This window comes from Lottia gigantea (assembly GCF_000327385.1).
Source record: "Lottia gigantea unplaced genomic scaffold LOTGIsca_27, whole genome shotgun sequence".
Classification (NCBI taxonomy): Eukaryota; Metazoa; Mollusca; class Gastropoda; family Lottiidae; genus Lottia; species Lottia gigantea.
The window spans coordinates 2952997-2977881 of NW_008708846.1; the positions used below are offsets into that span (position 1 = coordinate 2952997).

A 24885-nucleotide genomic window follows, 5' to 3' on the forward strand; every position below is an offset into this window, starting at 1 on the left:
CTAATCAAACAATACGTTATTGTGTTATTAATACAAATTTGACAAATGTATTGTGCAGTTTAAATTCGTTTTCCCGTTACAATATACATTCGATCTTAATATTAATACGACGAGGGTGTGATTATATTCCCAGCTGATTGATTTCTAAATGAAATTTGGCAAAACGCAGCAGTTGTTACTCTTTTTCCAATACTTCAGGCCTTGTGTGATGTGTACAGTCCGGGTACAAAGTCATTTATCAACATTAACTATCAACCTTGTACATTTCTCTTCTCTTAAATATCTTATTTCAAAATGACAGTTACTCATTTGTGTCACTCATTATATTCTTAACTCATGTACATATAAAAAATCTCATACGGAAGCCGCGTTGGACGCAATTTTGCAGTGCATCTTTTTCTGACCCGTGTATAATTTTAGCTAGCAATTGGGTGGACGTTACCACGTACCCTTGTGTGTCTTTTTCATGTTCTTCATATGATTAACATATTGTTATGCAATTATTTGCTCTTACAATAACTGCTGACTAACCCTGGCCGCTACCGCCATCATATTTTACCACCTTCCACGTAACATTCATACAAAAATTTGGGCAAGAATAGTGCTTAAGATTCAAAACTATGTCTATATCTTAATCTTTCAGAGGTAGTATTCGGTCAGTGTTTTTACCGAATATTATTAGCATTAACCATTAACCTCGCATTCTATTCAATCTATCGTTCTCTAGGGCCATATTAACTCTTTACTGGTACGTTACACCTTCGTGAAACATTCAAGTCAAGGTCATGGGAAGAGCAGTCGAAATTGTCTGAAGTTCGTGGTCAATTCAAAAAAAAAAATTGATTTAAATGCTTAAATATCACTTTTTCGTTCTTTAAGGAATTAAAAAAAACATTAAATGGTTTTATTCATTTCAGGCTGTAGATAGGTGTTATCAAAATGACAGACGACGTTGAAGAGAGACGGAAATCGTCTTTCAAGCGTCGGTTTTCCCTGGATATTATGAGAACAGCACCAAAGTTGTTCTTTAGGCGAACCTCAAACATCGACTCTCAGGTGATGACGTTAAAAGTATCGGATTTTGGAGACGATTCGTTACAAAGATCGCCGGTATCCAGCCCACTTCCTGTTTCAGCCAAAAAAGAAAAGGTGTTTGGAGTATTGCTTTTGGAAAATAATACCTATAAAGTGGTAAGCAACTCTTTTTGCTTTAGCCTTTTGACACGTTATTGGCAAGTTTCTTGGCAATCATGGTATGCGGTGTGTGTGACTGTTTCACGAAATGATCAAATTCCAGGCCCATTTGTTTCTTGTCGTACAGAAATACACTATTCTGAAAGAGAATGTAACTTTTGTGGTCAGTGGGGTGTTTATGATTAATTGGGTGATGGGATCAAAAATTGTCATGGGTAATCTTTTTCTATTTTTTTTTTAAATTTAAAAGTGGGTGGAGGTTGAGCCAAAGCCAGTCAGCTTCTGTTTCAGCCTACTGCTCTTTCACTGTTCTTTAAAAACAATACTTGGTTTAAACTGAACATCAAACCAGTTGAATAACATTGAGATCCAAGTTTTTCATGGAGATTTACTCATTTTTCAAAGCCTATCCCATTCATCTATTTAGATAATCTCATTTCAAAGATATTTTTATTCAGATTTTTGTGGGGTCTGAAGGCCAGTAACTTCCACTTGCTAACTTGTTATGAACCATTCTCATTGTGTTTACCAATATCTCCCATTCCGTCCAAGCATATTCCATTCGAACAAACATACCTTAGTTTCAGAAACAGGAATTTTTTTAGCTTACATAATCAGTGATAGTGTTCACAGCTCATCATCAAAATTTGAGCCTTCAAATCCATGTGTATCTCTATTTATTCACGTTCGAAAGTTAAAAATTTGACTCGAATTTTAGTGAGACTATGCCATATATAGAAAACACATATATAGGAATAGACAGTGAAATTTCTAGTTTCTAAGGGATTATGCGATTTTCGTGCGTTTTAGTACTTCTTAAGACTATTAAAGCACAATAAAGACCCAAATCAATCTCCGAAAATTCAGACTGTTACCCTTTAATGTGTGCTGTACAGGAGCTATAACTATTGAATTATTTTTATTACTACAAATTAGTGAGAGCTATTTTGGTTTTCTTCAAAGAAGAACTATACCTTTTTACCGTTTATAAGTTCTATTTTTAATACAGTTGTTTAGATTTAGAGGAAAAATATCAGGAATCAAATCAAAGAATATTTTGGAATCCTTCTTTGATGTGATAAGTCAAATCTAGATAAGAATCTATGTTGAGATCTAATCTGGATTGAATCTTGATTAAATTAACAAGCTGACACTAATCTATAACTGTGTGATTACTATTTATTTATAAAAGCAATTCAAGTAATTTTTTCTCCAGTTACTCTCAGTAATTTAAACAAACATGGTTTAATTATAGCATCAAATGTTTTTGTTTCATAGATTTTCTATAGGGATGTTGATGGTTGTTCTGTGTGCCTTGAAATAATTAAAAGGACAGATGCACCATTTTATTGGACCAATAATATCTTAGTTTCAGAAATGAGAATTTTTTAGCTTAGCCAATCAGTAATAGTGTTCACAGCTCACTGTTGAAATTTGAGCGTTCAAATCAATGTGTCCAGAATTATCCGTGTTTGAATGTTAAAATGACGACTCGACCAAATAATCAAGCGACTCGGCACCAACCCGGACCTTCCACAGTCCATAGCCAATAGGCTCTCCATTTAACTCCATCGGATTATCAGATTGCAAACTTTCCAACCACATGGGATCAATGACAAAATCTAAACCTGGACACCCCCACTTCTCTCTTTGTTACTTGATAACATCTCGGTTGAATTTGACGATCTTTCGATGAGAGAATTTTGAGTTATAGCCCTTGACTAAGATAAAATGCATTAAAATTTGTACACAAATTGTGCTGCAAAATATAGACTATACAGTTTTCATCAGATTTTTTTGATGATTTATGTTGATAAAGGAAATGAAATGTCTTTTCATTTATATTGATGAAATCTTGATCAAATTTATCTGTTAACTTTTTTTAAGTTCTTAATGTTAGAGCTGTGTGGTTTAATAATTTTGTGGAATAACTCAGCATAAATAACTGGCAGTAAATATAATGTATGCGGTATCATTGAATTCAAACTGAATAATAATTTATAATGAAGATCTTCATACTTCAGACTGTTTTATCATTTCTGTCAGCTGCCAGTGGGCGTATGTTTCCTTACCTTACCTACCAAGCTATCTGGTGTAATAACATGGAAGTCTTTTAATTAGTTACATAACCTTAATACAATTTGGCGAAGATCTGCTAACAATGTTCTCAGATTATGAAATACTAGGAATACTGGCTTTTGGAAACCAGGCCTTGAATTTTAAAAACTCTTGCAATAAAAGAATTCTCATAACTGTGCACATGTGCATTAAGCAATTACACAAATTATCCAAAGATACTTTGTGAAAGTGAAAAAGCAGTGAATGTTTGCAAGTAATTTTCTAATTTTCTAAAATTTATTTTGAAGAGTTTTAATTAGATACATAACCTGAATACAATTTGGTAAAAATGGGGTATTTCTGGAGGTTGAACAATGTTCTCACGATTATATAAGTTTATAAGATTTAAGTTTGTAGATAAATATTTAGATGTCGACAAGTCTTAATAATGGCCGGCAGCCAGAACGTTGGTGAGATTATACATGCTGCATCTGGTATTAAAAACATATTAGAAAGATATTAAAAGTCAAGACCTGGCTTGTTTCTAACATGTTTCAAATTGTTTAATTGTGTTATAAATAAACTACTGTGGAAACTTTTTACAAAGTGTTTAATACTGTAAACTTGTATAAACTCTCAAAGAAGTATGTTCATTAGAATGTTTTAGTCTTGTTTGACGTAACAAGGGTACTAGTGGTTGTCTGGCAATTTTCTAAATTTAATTTTTCACTAATAAATGGTATAAAATTGATTGGACTGAAAAGATGGACAAGGCCATGCAGTGTGCATTGAGGGAAATTTAAGGACAGCAGAATGAGCCTTTTCTAGTTTACAATTTAAAGGAAGTCTTCAAATGAAAGGGTAACACATAGCACCTCTGTTAATTATCCTATCTGAAAAACTAATCATTTTCCTGTTACCTGCTTTACTGAAAGGAAAAGTTGGATCTTGAAGATCTAAGAAATTGAAGTCATATGATTTCTTTGCTGTTTTTCTGCCTCAAAAATGATTAAATAAAGTTAAGAAAATTGTTATGATTATTTCTATAAAGAACTATAAAAAGTAATAGTTTTTGTAGTTTATTTTAGATCTGACATGTGTTTATGGTAGTATATTGTAATGATATTTATTATTTAAGTGTGATATATGATAAACAGTGATTGATATCAGGTGTTTCTTAATACACCTCTTATATCTATCTATATATGTATAGTTTACTGTTATTGTACACAGGTGTTAGTTAGTGCATATAAATCCAAGATTTAGTGATCTGATCAATAGGCTGTGATATTAGTTATCAGGAAGCTGACAACAATTTGTTATCTACCAACCAACCTTTCAAATCAGTGTAGATCTATCTATCATAGCTTATCAAAAGGCATACATTTTCTCTAAGCAATTATTTTAAAGCCCATCCAAAGGATTAATACGGCTTATACCATTCCAATTACAATGGAGTTGATTGAAATATTTTGAAAGCTTAACATTGGTCAGCAAATATACTCTAATTCTCTCCAGAGTCTATGTTGAATGTAGGAGCAGACAAGAGGAAAACTTTATCTTTTTTGAAAGAAGGCCTTGTGTAAATACTAGGCACTTCCCATTCAGAGACAGATTCCTGCCATGTATAAGCTGTTATGTTACTCCATTGTATTGTAACTTCAAAAGACATGTATTTGCTATGCACAAAGTAACCAAGTGATATTTCTTGTCAATATGGTCTACTCTATATGTTCTAGAATATACTTACTAAAAGATGAAATGACCAGGAAACGACCAAAGAGAATGAGAAACAAACATTTGTCACAAAGTAGTTGGAGGTTGTTTCCTGGTTGTTTTTCTGCTCGGTTCCTGGTCGTTTTTCTTTGGTTGTTTCATGTTTTCTTTGGTTGTTTTCTGTTCATTTCATGTTTTCTTTGGTTGTTTCCTGGTCGTTTCATGTTTTAGTAAGTACGTTTGTAACTGTTCTCTCTTCAAGTGAGCATGTGGTACTTACATATTGGCTGACTTACCAGCAAACTATAGCTGAGAAGACACAAAACATGGAATGAACATGCCAGATATTCTCCATAAGCTCCTGATTTTGTAGAAGGTTTAGGGCTGTCATTGACTATCTCAGTGGCTGTTTATTCAATGAAAATATGATCAGGGTTGAAAAGTGGCCCTATGTGGGCCAAGGCTTAAATCTTGTACAAAGACTTTCCAGCCTTAATTATTACTGGAGGCTTTAACTTAAACTCTTTTTGCATGACGATTGAGACTGATATAAATTTATTTTTATCATTGAACATTTAAAGATTTTATACTTGCTAGAGGATACATTTGTTTGAATTAAACTCTGAAAACACTTAAAGAATTTAAAAGGACTGGAAGTAATCAAATCAACTTTGATTAACTTGTTTGTCGACTTCAATAAAGAAAATTTTCAGATATGCTGTAGAAATCAATCAGTTTTAAACCTTAGTTAAAGGAGAATTGCCAACAAAATATTGCCTTAAGGTTGATCAATTTTAGTCTGTGCTTCTTTTGCTAGAACAACTTTGTCTGAGGTTGATGATTGGATCCAGCAGCACAGTTGGTTAGAACTTTACATGTTTTCATTTGATTGTTATGTTGAAAATAAATGGTGGTTGTGGGTTCTAATCTTGGTCAGCTTGTGAAGTCTGACGATCTTGAATAGTCATCTTCACTAATAATACACTTGACCGAGATGTAAATTGGCAAGGACTACCTGGAAGAGAGGATCTTTTTTTAACCAAAGTTGTTATCCTTTCTTTTGACTGATGTAACCCACAAGAATATTAATGACATAAAATGTTTTATGTGTGCCAAATTTGACTGAGTTTTGTAGAAGTTACAGACACTCTTTAAAATTGATTTCCAATTATTTGTATCGTTTGTAAACAAAATGGGTAGACAGAAAGTTACAATACCCCGTCTAAATCATTGGGCTTAAAAACTTATTTAAAAACCTTATAAGATTGGCAGACACACAAACTTTCAACTGTGACATGACTCTTTATTGTCGATTTAGTAGTTTAAGACAAGTTTGTTGCTGGCAGATGTGCTAAAATTCACCAAGACACTGCTTTCCATAGCTGAAAAAGTGAACCATTGCAGGGAATTAGCTACTCAAGGATTATTTCATACCATGAAGAAAATGCCAGAAAGAGTCAACTGAAAAGAATCAATTTTGAAGGATTTGAAGTTTGGATGTAGCAGACATCAAAATGGATAGCAGACACAGAAAATTATTTATATATTGGTCTGGATAAAAACTGTGAATTTATGTGCAGTGGACATTTTTTTGTAGTAGACAACATCAATAGCCTAGCAATATTGTAGAATTTGTAGACATTTAGATATTGTGGGACCGTTGTCATGTATTTCATATTTAAATTGCATGAATTTCTTTTTTTTTAAGGGATATTGTCATTGTGTTGTTTAATAGCAAGATAAAGTCATTTAAATATTTACTTTTACCACTTGGGAGCTGGATTACAATATAAAATTTTGCTCAAAAATGGGATTAATTTTGAAAAATGTCATCTGAATAAATAGGACTACTTTTAATTTAGGAATTCAAGTAACTTCTTGATCACTTTGAAAGAATGCGTCATCGCTGTCTTCACTTGAGCCACTCTCTTCATCTGACAACGATCCACAAACGAATTTATGCCATGATGGGAAGGGAGACAACTCTGTCTTTAACATCCGCCAACTCTTTTAGGCTCAAATAAAAAAAGGGCTTTAATTGAAATTAAGCAAATGTTCAGATGACTATATCTTACTAAATGCTTTTTTTCTGTGAAAAGTCCAAAAATTGCAGACTCTTCTCTGGCTTCTGTTCATTCATTTGTAAACTCTCTAAAATCTACAGTGTTAAACTGAATTTTATGCAATTTGTTAAAAAAAATTTTGAAAAAAATTGGTAAACCTAAGATGAAGTTCTAAGTGAAAGCCCAATATTATCCCCATTTTGAGAGAAATTCAAACTTTGACCCCCTCATTAACCCTTGTGATCTTAAACAGTGAAAATACCATAGCTTTACTTTAATTTTTAGTAGGTTTATGACCAAAAAAGTGAGGAATTTTCTTCTGTCTTGTTTCTTTGTTCCATCATCCTTTCTAAAAATATGTGAAGAAACACGAGGTACGCGTTCAGACATGGTGCGGACACGACTCGTTTCTTCTATTGTCTACTGTATCAATAATCCGACCATACACCACACTGGTCTATTTGCACCTTTACTAGTTCAACATCTAACATCATTGCAAAAAAATACAATGTACGTCAACAGCCGTTCTGCAATCCTAAAATATATTATTGTTAATAGATATAAAATAATATTTTGATAGGACTGTGTGAAATTATTAAAATAGTTTCGACACTGTTCAAATTTGACAAAGTGTTGAAAGGTCATTATCACATATAATATTTCAATTACACTGTGAAATAATTTTCACTTAATTCACATCATTTGAGTGATTTAGACAGTTTAAATTACATGCATTAAAATAGGAGATGATATATGCTAACAGGTTGGTAATTGTAAAAGATTTTCTGACATCAGGGGACTTATTCTTGAAAACTTGAATTAACTTAAATTAAATTTGAAGAAATACAGTAATCTACAACTGGAAGACTAAAATCATTGTTAAGTTTCCAAAAATAAGGCCCCAGGTCTGTTATGTGATTTAAAATTGAGTTCTTAAGGCTTAAACCTTGAGTTATTGCCAGAATGATCGGATTCAGGAGGAACATTGGGGCAAAATTACAAAATGAGGAAGGTGAAAGCTTCACCTTTTTTGGAGATCTTTTCCAAGTCTAAAGTTAGCTATTCCATCAAATTAAATCTAAATTTTCCAAATTCACTTAAGCTAGAATTCTTTGATTTATTGCCTTGTTGTATTGCATAAATTGCTGTACTAATATTAATTTGTAGAATAAAAAAAATTGGTCGATCAAAAATTGAGATCGAATAATTTCTTTTGAATAGAAAGGAAAATCTGTAGGATAAGCTAGCATGGACTCTGTTGCAGAGGATCTATGATTATGTGCTGAACTGGATGGTTTCTCATATGGACTGCTCATGTTGACACTCAAATTTTGTTAGAAAATAGATCATTGGCAACTGGTGACAATTTTTTTGCACTTATGTCAACTAAATTCAGACCCTATGGAATACTGCCTACTGCTTACTGTTGTTAAAGGGACAGGTGTGCCATTTTGGGGGTTGATTTAAATCTTGAATATAAGTAAATAGGCTACAGAAGTACTAGAAATGTACAAAAATCACATATTTCTTCAAAAATATCTCAACCTAGGAATTTCTTCTATTTCTTTAGATGTCTTTTCTATATATGGCAGTGTCTCAAAAAAGGCGACTTGTCTTTTAACTTTCAAACATGATAATTCTGAACACACATGGATTTGAAGGCTGAAATTCCGACGGTGAGCTTTGAACACTATTACTGATTGGCTTAGCTAAAAAATTCCTGTTTCTGAGACCAAAGTATCATTGGTCAAAAAATGGCACACCTGTCCCTTTAATGATAATGTTTCAGAATTTGCAATTTGGAAGTTAGACAAACTATATTTTCAATGAAGTATATTGAATGTTCATTAAGCATTTTGAAATATTTTGTTATTTACTGTTATTATTGCCATCTTCATTGTACTTATAGTAATTGTGTTGCATTGTATTTTGAAATGATATTTTGCATGTTTCATGTTGTTATATTGCACGAACTTGTGAATACAATGGTGAAGTATATTTTATATTTATAATTTTAGTGTTTTATATTGTATTATGTGTTATGTTATATAAGCTCTAGAATACACTCATTAAAGTTGGATGGTCTTTTTTGAAATTTTAATAGTTTCATTTAATATGATACAGTATATAATTTAAACTAGTGTTTGGATAATAAATAAAAATTTCAGTCTATCTGGATGGTATATTTACCATCAATACCAACAATACATTTTGATCGGAAAATTTGTTAGCACAGGATTTATAGTTTGTAGTTAATTGGATTACATATTTATGATTTGATAAAACGAGTATTTTTGGCAATTAAAGATAACATCTGCAAATACTGCAAATGTATTGAAATTGCAAATATGGCCATCATGATCTGACAAAATAAATGAAAAGTTAGAGTTGTTGTTCCTTACAGAACTGATAATAATATTCAAACTTGTAAGGTTATCCAACTTTAAGGTTTACACAGTGTGTGCTTCTTACCTATAGTGAATTTTTTTGTTAACTTACATGCTGTATAATAATTTTAGTTAAATTTATATTTTGGAATTTTTGATTGTTTCAGCTGAATGGAGAAGATGAACGCCATTTAAACCAGTTATTGATACAAGCTCATGAAGACTATACAGTGGTCAGCTATAGATTGATCATACAAAATATTAGATATACTTTTAGAATAGAACCTATTAGAAAGAGACAAGGCAGCTTATCACCCAGACTTGATGTCACTTTTAGTTTTGCAGAAGGTAGGTTATCTTTAACCCTTTCAACAACAGCACTGTAGTATCCCGAATACAGGGTTGCGATCTTGTTTAACCTATATTAGATTATGCCTGCTTAACACTCGCAAACAGAGCGTCTATAATGAGTGATTTGATTTGATTTGATTGATCAGTATTTAGCTAATAAAGTGTTCATTTTGATTCACAAATTATAAGAAGATATAGCTTAAATTGAACCAGCTTTTTAATGTCATATTCTTCAAGTTCAGGGTACATAAATTTAATTTTTTTGGTTTTAGTATGTGCATCAGTGAAGCTTCTATTTTCACCAAACTGATTTCTTTGATATCTAAGTCCGAAAAAACATAACCAAAATATGGCATCACTATTGTAATTTGCAATGATGTGTTCAAGATAGCCAGATATTAAAAGAACTATATAAAAGTAAATTGGAATGGTGGAAACAAAATTCAATATAAGAATCTTCTAAAAAAAAGGCTAAAAAATATTATTGAACCCATTTAAATGAAATGAAATGAATGGAGTTTTATGCCTACTTTTGAACTCTTATAAGAAATTTGGTCCAACAATTCTCGTATAATGTAATTTTGGCAAAAATAATCATAGAATTGATTCAACTTTTAGTTTAGAAATCTCAAATCTTCTAGCTCAGACTAATATGTAAGAACTAGGGCTGCAATGATTCATTGACAAATTGATCAATCGCGATTCTTTCCTTCTTATCGATGCATTGAGTTGGATAAAAATAATCGTGATGTATCGGTCTGATTAATTCTTAGCCCCCTTTAATAACAAATGACACAGAATCATTGTGTGTTTAAGAAATTGTGTCATGTATTCATTTTTCAAAAATTTATTTCATTGCCTTTTTTCTAAACATTCTCAAAGGTTAATAGTGACAAAATTGTTAGTAATTTTACAAATTTCTACTCTATCTTCTTATTTCATATCCAATAAATCAATCTCGGTCATTATCGTAATAAATTGTATCGTTGGATGAGTATCATATAGTGTATCGAATCGCAACTTCAAGAATAGTTGCAGCCTTACTAAGAACAAAATTTAACCTTTGATATTTTTAAATACATATCAATGACAGTTTTGATAAAAAATCTAGAAAAAAGTGAAAAATGTTTTTGGTATCATGGGTTTATTTTGAACCTTATTTTATTTATTTGGTGATTGATAGTTAAATTAGGAAAATAAATAACAGATACATAAACCAGTCTAAATTTAGTTGCCATGATGAAGTGAAGATCTATTCTAGTCTGCCATATTTTGGCTTGTCTGTGAATACCTCTTATCAAAATACAAGATTATAGTTATGTCAATAATTTTCTGAACATAAACAATTTTCTTCGTTTTTATGTAACTTTGATTGTTTTTAATTTTCAATCATCTTGACTAAATGATGTTTATAGTAAATATCTCATCATCAATAAATCATTGAAACTAGACAATGATCATATTACTTACTTACAGTACAGATGGATGTCAGGATATTTTTCACTTAAAGCACTTGAAATGAAATGTTATGGTGTTTCACGTCCTTCATCTATAACCAACCTCCTTTCTTACAATACAACTTGCATCTGCTTTCAATCTCGTGTCTACTTTTTTAGTAAAATATTGTACAACTTGTGTCTACTTTCTTGTAAAATGTTGTACAACTTGTGTCTACTTTCTTGTAAAATGTTGTATAACTTGAGATTACATTTTTGTAAAACATCTAACATCTTGTGTCTACTTGTAAAATGTTGTACAATTTGAGTTTATTTTCTTTGTAAATTGACATAAAACTTGAGTTTACTTTTCTTTTAAAATGTTGTACAACCTGTGTCTACTTTCTTGTAAAATGTACAGCTTGTTTACTTTTCTTGTAAAACGACGTACAACTTGAGTTTACTTTTCTCGTCAAATGTTGTACAATTTGAGTTAACTTTTTTTGTATATTGACATACAACTTGTCTACTTTTTTGTAAAATATTGTAGAACTTGTGTCTACTTACTTGAAAATTTTGTACAACTTGTGTCTACTTTCTTTTAAAATGTTGTACAAATAGATTTTTTTTTTGTTGTAAAATATTGAACAACTTGTGTTTACCTTTCTTGTAAAATGTTATACAAGTTTTAGTCTACTTTTATTATAAAATGTTGTACAACTTGAATTTACTTTCTTTTTAAACGACGTACAACTTGAGTTTACTTTTCTTGTAAAATGTTGTACAATTTGATTTTACTTTCTTTGTAAAATGTTATTCAACTTCTAGTCTACTCTACTTGTATATATATAATTTGAATTGTTAATTTCAGATAGAAGAATAGATATATTATTAGAATGGTTAAATTCAGAAACAGATAGTTGTCAGTTCTTACACAACCTGGTTGAGTCTTATGTTAAGCCACTAAGGTAAGACATTGTTTTCTTTTAATGGTCTGCTCAGTCCATTTAAGATCACATTTGAATGAGTAGAATAACAATGCTGTTGTCTAGTTGTCTATGACTATGCTGTTTGTTAGAAGATGAATAAAAGGAAATTTTTTGTCTCAGAAGCCACATGAAACAAATATTGGTACATGTTGATTTGACTTTACAAAAAATTCCATTATTGAGAACTGATTTACATTCTTTAATTATTGCTCACTTTATGGCTGATTTCCAGAACTGGGTCTTAATACAGACATCAGCAGCTTAAGAACTTAGAATTTACTGCTAAGGATTGCTTTTAGACTCCAAAACTGATTTCAACTTATTTGATCTTTTCACAGACTATATGACATTTTGACTTATTCATACTTGTGATTCTTGAAGCGTTTACGAAATGACCAAAAACATAATTTCGAGGGAAGTGATAATAGTGATTAAGAATGACAGATTTGATCAAATGGGGTATTCTGACAAATTGAATACCCCATAGTCTGTGAAATAATTGCCTCAATTAACTACCAATTTTCAGTCATTTCCTTTATAGCAAGGTCAATTTTTTGTAAACATCTTGAGATCCTGTGATAAGTTTTAAGGAAGGTATTTGATGTGGAATAGATATCGGTATAGATTTCAAAATGAAAAGATATATTCTATGGAAATGATTATCAATGATTAGGAAAATGTCATCAATGGTGAATTGCAGAGCAGCATGATACAAAAACTAAGTGTTTTATGAAGTCACCCCTGCAAAGGTTTTATGTGATACAAGCAAATTTTGCAGGGGTGATGTCATAAAACAACTATTTCTAGTTGATTGCAGGTATCACAGACGTTTAATTGAAAAATTGGAATGGTGCAAATTCAGTGTTCCCAATAAGCATACAAAAATCAGAAATTCAGTTTACAATCCCTTTAATTTACTTCAAAAATCTCACCAATATTAAAGATAGAACCATTCTGATAGAAATACAGATGTTTTGTTATAAGTTTTTTCTGCAGATGAATCCACTTGTCATCCATGATCTGAAGACTTTGTTATGCAACACATTTCTAGGTCCATGAAATTGTAACAAATCAAGTGCTCAGTTTGATTAACAGATTGTATTTTGGATTTATTTGCATATTAACAATTTCTATGCTATCTTGTCAACAATCTACATGGTTTTAAGAAGATTATTGGTATATCATGGATGGCAAGTCTGTCAAATCAGCAAAAAAAAAATAAATTGATCTGGTTTGAAAGGATTGTATGTTTGTATGTGCACCAAGATCAGATCTGTAGCATCACATCAAACCAAGTACAACCCATAGGAACTTGTCCTCTCCTGATTGCTACTCATTGCTCTTTACACGTCACTTGTCTTCTGTCCTTCATTGTAGCTGGCTGGTCATCATCTCTCTCTCTCTGTATTCATGTATTTATAATAAAATGTACAGTTGTTAGTGGCCGTATAGATCATAACAAGATTGAACTGGTGTCTCTGTTTTGTACACTCAGAAATATGCTTGCCAAGAGTTAGGTGTGTGTTCTAGATAATCATGGCTAGAAATGAGAAGTGTCAAGTATTACAGATAAAATATTCTTAGAATTCACAGCTGAGCATAATATGATGTATTATTATTATGATAAACAAATGATTTCAAGTTTTATTTCATAAACAATTACTGGTATTTATATGTTTATATTTCTTCATTTTATATTCCCAAATGTTTGTAGCCTGGGGAGTTGCCACTAGTAAGATATTGTTTTAGCATTTAGTGAGCTGTTAACATCCTTCCAGGTTTGCTTCAAACTGTAAAATTTGCTATAGTTGCAGAGTATATCTGACCAATACTGAAACAAATTTTATAGTGTGGGCCTTGAAACAATTTATAATATCTACCAGTATGTTCTATTCAAGCTTAAAATGGAAATGATATTTTGCATGGTTACAATTTGCTTATTTTGTGTTGTTAGGCTATTCCAAACTTAGTTACTTTTACATAGGATTTTGGTCAAAAAACATTTGCTTTTCCTTCATAAAGAATCCAAATTTCAAAATTTTATTTGCAAGAGTTTATGGGTTTTAGAATTTGATACTTTTTCCATGTTAGTCCCTCCGACCTGCATCACTGTCAGGGGGAAACTAGGTAGACAAATCTGAAGGCATATCCTGACCTATACTGGGATTAAAACCTGGACCTTCAGGTTAGCGAGAGATGAGCTGCCACTGTTCCCTGAGATGAATTGAAGCCTTTGGTCCTATCATGCAGAACTTCAAACTATATCTTTTTTTTTAATAGACACCTGTGTGACAGAAAATCTTTAGAAAAAAATACAAATTGTATCTGTTAGGCTTGTCGACAGTTCTGATTTGCATCAAGTAGTCAAATGTTAGTCAAATATTTGGCTTGGCGGTTCTAAGATTGGAGATACCCCATCAAAACATATAACATTTGTTCGAAGGAGATAAGAGGCACATTCTTACAGCCTGTAGACACAGATTATAGTAAACAAATTACAATCTGACATCATTATTTACAAATGGTTGAAGCAGGATCTCTGTTTCAAATACCTTTCTTACTAACTACTGTAAGGCAACTGTAGAAAAAACATATCATCTATCATAGTGTAATACCATAGTTCATCCATTCTAGTAGAATAGTTCATCCATTCTGGTAGAGTACTTCATTCATTCTAGTAGAATAGTTCAGTTACTGTAGTAGAATAGTTCATCCATTCATTCTAGTAGTAGTCATCCATTTTAGAAGATTTCATTTAGGTCTTTGTATGCCTCTAAAGTCACATGGTTTGGGCTTTTGGTTTGAACTATACTTTGAAAATACCACACAGAGAAAAATGAAAGGATCCTTATAGAAAGTATTCTTTTTGAAATTGATAATTCTAAAGTTTATTTATGCAATTCTGCCAGTGTATATCTGTTTATATTAACAATCTTGACAATTTATATATTACAGACAATTACCTTCACTAACTGATGAAGACCATGAAGTGATATTTAAAGATGTTGAACAGTTATTAAAAGCAACCTTAGATCTAGTACAAAAGGTATTGTATTTGGAATATATTGTGTTAGATGGAAATATGGTAGTGACTATTATTTCTATTGAATAGTTGCTGATTCATTAGTTGTATACTGCAGTCAAATATCAGAACAACACCAGAAATCTCAGAAAGTGACAAATCACAAGGAAAAAATGGACATCGGAAGTGCAATGCATAAGTCAAAGACCTACAAGAGACAAAATCAAATGAAATAAGATGACTGGAGTTTGAGTTCTTATTTTTCTGCATCTAATTTTCATCTAGATTTGAATTTAAGCTAGACATGATCATGCATTCACTATGTCAACATCAGTTGCCTCCCATGTAGCAGAGAATTACCAGTAGCTTAACAAGTCTCCACCGTTATCAATTGCCTGAATAAGATATACTATTTGTCTAAGGTTCTGGGACATAAATAAAGCTTATTGGGTGTCACTTACATTGTAATAGAGATTTAAGCTTGATCTTCAAAGGCTAGATGGAGAGTTTATCTACATAAATACTGAACTTGAATACTAAATCTTCATCCCAAATTAACATCTTCTCTCAAAGTTATCATTCCATTAAAAGGCCCAGCGACCTCACTTCTGACAATTTTGAGGTTTTTGATTTTGTACAAAGACACTGTAAATGAATCAATTTCTGCAGAACCGAAGAAGGTTTAGCTGGGGCTTAATTCTCACTTGCTGGGGCCCAGCCCCCACAGACCCCACCCTAACAACGGGCTGCATTCAAATCTGTCTGATGGTCTTGCTGGAAATCTATTAATTGAATTATTGAAATTTCTAGGAGGAAAATGTGTTTCTTTAATAATGCATAGTCTATTAAATATATATTGAGGCTGCTATTCCAATTCTCATTAAAAAATGATGGATAAAAGTCAAAAAACTTTTTTACTTTGCTCAGACAGATGAGCAAACATTTACTTCGGATATTAATCAAAAAAAAAGATTAGTTCACTTTATGTTGAGGTGAAATAAATAGTAATTAAATCTATACCAGCCTGACTCACAAAGTATCCATTGCTACTTTAACTACCTAAAAAATAAAATGGACTAAGTATGTGACCAAATCTTTGCCTGATTATAGTTCAACAAACATTGTTTTAATTTAGAGAGAGATATTCATTTAGAATCATTTTTGAAAATGAAAAATTGACCCATCCGAACGACTAGACGCTTTTTCCATGTCAGCCCCTCTTACCTGCATCACTGACAGGGGGAAACCGGGCTGAAAAATCCGAAGGTATTATCTCGACCTATGCCGGGATTGAACCCTGGATCTTCAGTTTAGCGAGCAAGCCTCTAACTCACTGAGCCACCGCGGCTCCCCAGAATGATTTTTGAGAGCTCTTACATTCATAATGGATCTGAGGACACTGTCAACCAATTAATACTCTGTTTATTAACATAAATAAGCACAATTTATGAGGATTTATCAGACATTCATTGTTAAAAATTGACTTGTATTTAAGGCTGTTAAGTGGACCTGTTAGATATGCATTAACCATAATAGGCTTAATTTTTCTCTATGTATCATTGTATCTTTGTTGATAAATAATGTTTATACTGATGGTCTTTAAGTCAAAGAGGGATGTTATTATGTATTGAATATAGGAGGTAACCCAGTGTCTTTGCACATTTGGTGGTAAATTGAATTAAACTAATAAATTAGTATTGGAACAACTTAGTGTTGATAAGAAATTTTTAGTCCAAATTTGCGACATTTCTAGTTAAAATTTTGGACATTTTCTAGGATATTTTTAGTCAAAATTTGGGACATTTCTAATTCAAATTTCGATGTCAATTTTGTAGACTTTATACTCCATCTAAGAAAATCTGTACTATTTTAAAGCTGATATTCGAATTGCCATGAACAAAATATGGCATGATTGTGTTTAGAATATGAATGAAATATCAAGAATTGATAATTTCACTATTTCTGTTATAGATGCAATGTTTATGTAGTAATTGGAATGATTCAGATAATAGTGTTGGTAGGTAAACATTGTTATATACTTTTTTTTTTATCTATGTGACTGTAAATTGTTGATACCAACTTCCATCTTTCCAACCATCTGTTTCCAAAATTTCTTAAAACTGTAAATGAATGCAGATTATCTTAATTTTTTCTGAAAATTTAAATATTGTAGCTACTTTAAGATTGTAAAGAGGTTTTTTAAGCTTTTTATGTGTATCAGGGACACTGATAGCATCAATTTGCTCCATTCCAATTATGCTTTATATTTATATTTTGTAGGTTGTTTATTTTCTGAAGTTATAGATAGTTATAATACTTATGTTACCAATTATCCTAAATATATTAGGTAAAATATAAATTTTGAACATCATGGGCCTTATTCTGAAAAACACTAAAATCATTTTAGTATTTCTGTCTTCTGATTGGTCAATCAGCTAAATCAATTTCAAATTTAGTTTTATTATCCAATCGGATTTCTGTATTTCCTTTTAAAAATCTTCTAAAATTACCATAAACATACTACGGATTATAAGGACAAAGTTTCCCTTTCTCCTTCTTGAGACTGATTTAAACCCAGGACACCTTCTCATCTTGCAGACGTCAATCCAATAGGCTACTGACTCGAGTTATTCCACTGTCATCATAATTCACTGTAAAGAAGATTTCTTGCACAGAACAATATTTATAGCAAGCAATCTTGTGGTATAATGACTTATTGCTCAGTATCACCTGATTTTTTTAGATCTTTCAAACATGTATATATTGTTTTAGGAGATTGGAGGCAAAGATGAAGTTTGATCAATCTTTTAGTCAATTTTGTCAAGGACAAGAATCTCGAGGAAAATTACCTTTAGAGACTTTATTATATTTACCGGTAAGTTTTATATACTTAATTCAACATATCATCTATGGAACTTAAATCCACTTAAATACACCAAACACATAACAATCATCTTGATTTAGCCTAAAAACATCAAACACATAACAATCATCTTGATTTAGCCTAAATACAACAAACACATTACAATCATCTTGATTTAGCAGAAATACATCAAACACATAACAATCATCTTGATTTAGCCTAAATACAACAAACACATAACAATCATCTTGATTTAGCCTAAATACACCAATCACATAACAATCATCTTGATTTAGCAGAAATACATCAAACACATAACAGTCATCTTGATTTAGCCTAAATACAACAAACACATAACAATCATCTTGATTTAGCCTAAATACACCAAAAGCATAACAATCATCTTGATTTAGCCTAAATACACCAAACACATAACAATCATCTTGATTTAGCCTAAATGCACCAAACACATAATCATCTTGAATTAGCCTAAATACAACAAACACATAATTATCTTGATTTAGCCTAAATACACTAAAAACATAATCATCTTGATTTAGCCTAACTACACCAAAAACATAAAAGGACAGAAACAAAGATGAGTTATCTCCCATGAGTCTGCTTTTCAGAACTTTTCAAGTTCATTCTCATAATAACTTGAATAGCAAATTTTACTAACTGAACAAACAATACTTGAGGTTATGTCTATGCCTGTGCTCTCGTAAAAATTTTACACCCTAGATAAAATACCTATGTTCTATGTCATGTTCATCACCTGCTTTTGCCTAATTTGATGCTCATGAAAGTTACTGCTTTTTGTTTTTTACTTGATCACTCAAAAGGAACATTAAATTGATCAGCAACTTGACAAAGTTATCAAGAAAATATCAACACATAAATCAAAATGTCAAATTTTTTAGACCCTTAACATAATGTATGCATGATATTCTGAAACATATTCATAGTATGAGGTTCTGATTTGTAGCCTGTGGCTGACATGTACTTAAAGTCGTCTGCATAAAACCTTGACCACTTTGATGGCTAGTTTTATCTTCATAAAACAACTTCACAACAAGTGATTACAAACTCATAAACAACAAAAACAATCCCCAACAATAAATGCATAAAACAATATTTCATTTTTTCCACTTCTGCCTCTCCATCAATTTGTCGTCTGCTTTGTTTTGTGTTTAACCAATCAGACCTTGAACTATTATTAACCTCTAACACAGGAGATTGTGTCAACAGATGAAACCAAAGTCAGAATCTTATCACCAATTTGCCATCAATTTTAAAGCGTTTGCTTGCAGGAAGTAACTTTGTTAGCTATATTGAAAGTAAAAACATGAATAGCAATTAGACGGAAATAATTTTTTTGAAGCAATATTTGATGGCTTTATGAATTTTTAGGATATAAATTTCTTTTTGAAAATGCTCATGATCAATTTGGCAGAGCAATAAAGTCATTTGTGTATGTATGTATGAAATCTTTTTGGTGTTTTCTTGTTTGCTTACTTATCACTTGAGAAATATTGTATAGCTCAATGGTGTTTGCACCATTGATATTTTTTATGATGTCGACACTCTTTTGAAAATTGCAAAATTTGGGGGGTCATTTAAGGTCACTTATATTTGCACTGGTTTGATACAAACACCACTTTTGATTTGTATTATCAATTAATGGATTTCCAGTATAAAAAATGACCAATTTCACCTTGGATTTAAGGTCATGGTGCATTGTTTGATGGATGATGTCCCTACTTGACCACTTAGGGAACTTACATATAAAACCCATCGAAACAAGTTCATTCTAAGGACATCGTAAGGACCCTTAGAAATCAACAAGCGTGAAGTCTACACAAAGATAATTACTTAATTAAAATTCAGAAACAACCTTTCCAACAGGGCGGTATCTTCTTGTTATAAGTTTCTAGTTTAGTCATCTTTGAAGTCGTCATTTATTGACAGTTAAAATACACACCTTACTAGTTCAGGTTTTAGAAAAATCTCTTGGTTTTGATTAGGCAAGATATGGGCCAAGAGCATTCTTGGTTCTGGTCACTGTTAGAGAAACATGGTGGAAATCTGGCCTTGGTCAAGAAAATACCTTCAGATTTTGTAAACCAGTGTTCCACTGTCTGTCAGTGATGCAGGATGGAGGGGCTGACATGGAAAAAACATCTGGTTGTTTAGTTTGGACAATAAAACCTAGGCCCAGTGTGCTACAGACTGTGCAACATTTGGAAATCGAAAAGTTGGCTAATGCTGCTATCCTGGCAAAATTTCATTTCATTTCTGTCCGACCCAAACAGGTGCAGATGTTAAACATTTCTATTCAATGGTTACTGTTCATTGAAGTAGATGATAGAATCAATTGACAATTCAGGCTATATTTTTTTAGTTGTTCCCATAGTGATGCCTTAATCCTGGGGCATGCAAATCTTCCCATTTTTATTTCTGAAATTTGAATTTTAGTACGAAATTTTCTGGTTAGAAATTATTGCTGCAGGGCGCACTTGAATGACTGACCTTTATCACTTCTGTTGATAGCAATCACCACTTATGTTTGGGACAGGAAAAAAATCCTTGAAACTAGCCAAAATACCCTACTGCTTGATTTCATCTTTGCTTATCTAAGATATTTGAGAAATTTGATCAGCAAGTCAAGTAGACTTAAAGCTTAATCTCTACTCTCAAGTCATGTGTATTCATCTAAAACAGGTAGATTATGTTACCTTGAAATTACGCCACTTGCACAAAAAAGAAAAGATTACAGTGGAAGGCCCTCGGTTTTTATTATTGATTGTTTACATAAGTAAAATAACTTGTTAAGTGATACATATGAAATTGTGTTTGGATAGTAAATTCTTTTGGTTTTTTTTTTCTTACATTTTTATCAGCCAAGATAAAGGAACTGCTCTTAGTAACTGTTAATTGATTATGTATTTTCTAAGCAACACCTGGGCTTATCAGGGTTCAATTTGTGATAACAAAATTGCACAGGGACATAGGTCGAAGAGTTCACCAGAAGGTTTGTTTCAGCTCACCTTTTTGTAACACTGTATTTGATTGTGTTTCTGCAAATTTGGAAATCATTCTTCCTTCATAGAATACAGATTGCTTTTCCCTTTCTTTCGGAAGATTATGGTGCTTTGGGATCAAACTTTTCCAGTTCACAATCAGACTTTGGCCATGTTGACAAAAGTTTTGTCATAGCAGTGATTTTTTGTGTGTCTTATCACACCTACAAATGATCTTGAAAAACAAATGAAAAAAAAAAGATGTTTGCCTGGCTTTTAAAGATTTTCTTTTGAATATCTGTTGACAACATCTGTGGAACAAACTATGTCTTGTTTGGCAAAGATAAAAGCTAATGCCCAATTCTTTGGGATTGTTCTTCCTGCTTGACCACTTTTAAGTACCTGTGGAAGATTTCACAAGAAGAGGCCATGCTGACCCCTTGTGGAATTCCTGATGCCAATCTACATACAGGGTTTATCAACAAGACTTTTAACCAGGCTCTTATATTGTTGAGGGCAAAATAGTAGCTTTTTACTAATGACTGGTTATTTCCATTCTGGTCTACATACACTGAAGTTTATTGTTGTTTAAAACCCAGGTAATCCTATGACCTCAAAATTACCATGAAATAAAATAAAACCTCTCTGGTGAGGCTATAACTCTATCAAATTGATCAGATAATGGATTTCTTATTAGAAAAAGATATCTTTACACATGAATGGGTTTAGATGAGTTTAATTGAGGAAATTAGAAAGTTTGATTTATTTTCTCCTTCTATTTCGTCTATCAAATTTGACCTGAAAATACCTGATTTTGTCATTTTTATTATTATTGCGAAATATGTTATTTTTTTTTTATCACATAGTTCATTATGAAATACACTTCTTCTATGAAATAGAAAATGAAAAAAATTAATGAACTTTTGCAATTTTTTTTTAAAAGATACAGTGTGATTTCTTATGAACTGAGGAAAGCTTAGAAAGAAATAAACCACCTTTTTTACAAAGATAATAACTTAGGTTCAGAAGAATTCTTATACCAACTGGTCCTTTGCTAAACCTTTTGACCAGCTGGTCCTTATCCAAACCTCTTGGCCCAATTTCAGTTGCCCACATGGTGCAGAAAAGTAGGATGTAAAACTCCATTCATTTCATTTCCAAACCTCTTGGCACTTATCTTTTCCAAGTTATAAGCTAGGTTGACCTATGGTATAGCAAAGCTGTTTATGAAATATTTCAAAATTTTCATTAAATACAGCAAAATTTGTTCCTTTGCAGATGTTAGGTTCAATGACATGCAAAAATTGAACACTTCCTCATGAATGATGGCCAATACAGCTGAGTTGAAATCTTGTTGGAAACTTAGTACAAATAAAGGAAAGTATCAAAATTTGTCTCTCACTACCATAAGCCATAAAAGATGTGTTATATATACTTTTTTTTGTCACAAAAGACTAGTTATTTGCCACCAACAAATTCAAACAGTGGTCCATAATATTTGTTTGACAAAGTAGTTTAATCTTTATTAATAGGAAGAGATATTCAGAAATTCATAGGGGGTGATGTATTTCGTCATGGTTTTTCACCAATTTATACGATTTTAACACATGTGAAGTATTCCTTCTATTTTATCACTCTTTTTTAAATTTCCATATCTTATTTTGGACCCTACTTACAGCAGACGTCATAATATTCCAGTTAACAATCCATATTATTATATCAATCCATTATAATCAGGATGAAATTACAAAGAACTTTTGTTTGAGGATAAGTGTCCTTAAAATGATAGCCTCAAATCTGATAGCAAAAATAGTGTTTACCTGAGAAAAGGTTCTACATCAGTAGCTTGGACCATAATCAGTCAAACCCCCAAAATATTATGTGTTTTGAGCAAAACTCATTTATTAGAAAAACTATATGATGTATTTTTGACTTCCAAACCCATTTATTATGGATGTCACTGACTTTGTTAATCTTGGTTGATTCTGTCACAAAAAAACCCAAAACCACCATACTTTTTACTTCAGGTCATGTCAGTGATGTTCTGGTGATTTTTTTCTGATATTAGAGCAGCAATAGGTCATTTTCTCACAGACTTCTGTCTATATATATCATTTACTTTTTATATTTCTAGTTAAATTGTCTGTTGACAAATTTTTTGATTTGGTTTTAAGTAGGCTTAAATACATTGGTTTTTGAATTGACTTTTAGGACTACATAAAGATTTTGACAGTAGACGTAACTGTAACATTTGGCCATCAGGGCTCTTTATTAGCCAATTTGATATTTTTAAATATTTGAACCTGTTGATTCAGACCACAAAATTAAAAATAAGAGTATTTTATTTGATAATAATTGTCAGATAACTTTGTTTTCAGTACCTGAATAAATTCTCCTATGTGTCTTGGAGTAGCCTAAATGTCAATCTGACCATCACCAGGAAGATGCCATCAAGGATGTAGCTGTGTCAAAATGGACACAGACAGGACTAAATATATATAAGAATGTCTCTAAAATATCGGTGAAGGTTAAGACAGTATATAATGGAATGTAAACGATATCTGAATGAAGGAACTGTGTTTTTAATTGATTCAACCAGGCATGAAATGAACCTTTTTATCATGATAATAAAAATATATTTAATCCTAACATGTTGTGACTCAAAACTGATTTTGAATCAGGATGTTTATGAAACACAATTGAGCTATGAACTTTTTATAATATATTTTGTTAAATGAAAATATTTTAATAATAAAAAAATTAAATTTGGATGAATTTAAACTACTTAAGTACACTTTTAATGGATTGTTAATGGATTGTTGCACCCACAGGTAGCTACCTGTAGTACTTTGCCAATTTTCACTATTTTGAAAATCCAAACTTTGCAGCTTCACCAGGCTCAAACCATTTGAGATAGGATGATGAAATTTACACACACACTAGATTGACATGTTAGCTTTGCAATGCCACAAACTGCGATTCCATATCTCCTTTACTTCAGAAGCGCTGAGCGTTATAGTTTTATCCATGAAAAACAGGATTTTTTGGCACTTTTCCGGAATTGACTTCTATGCAGGGAACTAGGGAGCTAAAAACCAGTTACATCGATTTTCAAGACCATAAAATTTTGACCCAAAAGTGGATTTTGCACCCACAGGTAACTTAAATTTCGATGGTGAGCTGTGAACACTATGACTGATTGACTTGACTAAAAAATTGCTGTTTCTGAGACTAACGTATGATTGGTAAAAAAAAATGTCCCTTTAATTGCTGTCATGGGTGTATGTTGCAGTGCCTGGCAAGCTTTATTAAATTGTGTACGTTATGGTAAATATACATACCATAAATCTTTAAACCAAGTAGCCTTACACAATCAGAACAGCTGTACCTTCAGCTAAGTTAGTCTTTCCTGCACAAGACCTAAATGCATTCACAAAAATAAAATTTAGACTTAGTGAGTGAATGAAAAGAAGTTCACTCATACCAAAAGGAATTGATAGATGAGCAGAAGATCAGATTATGTAAAACCTGTGTGATCAAAACTTAACTATAAATTTCAAATATTAACCCTTTGTTTACATCTACACCAACTCCAAGGATTAAAAGCTGACTAAGTCATTCAGTGTAGACTGACTTGCGTATGAAGGTCTTTGTATAAATTGTTTCTTTAAGTTAATGTTACGTCAAACATTCGCATGTCAGGCAGTGTGTAGTACATAGGTTATTTATTGACGCATAATGGGTTTTACACCTTTCAGGCATTATAATATATTCTTATCAACTTTT

The 24885-nt window shown here is 31.8% G+C and overlaps 1 protein-coding gene across 1 annotated transcript; it reads left to right on the forward strand.

Annotated features, from left to right (window-relative positions):
* Positions 1–939: 939 nt before the first annotated feature.
* On the forward strand, positions 940–22407 carry LOTGIDRAFT_161117 (hypothetical protein; the record flags this gene model as incomplete). Its single annotated transcript, XM_009056354.1, has 8 exons — positions 940–1191; positions 9586–9766; positions 12077–12173; positions 15150–15240; positions 17188–17233; positions 17497–17563; positions 17989–18091; positions 22378–22407. 8 exons carry the CDS (start codon positions 940–942, stop codon positions 22405–22407), a joined length of 867 nt encoding a protein of 288 aa, XP_009054602.1.
* Positions 22408–24885: the final 2478 nt, after the last annotated feature.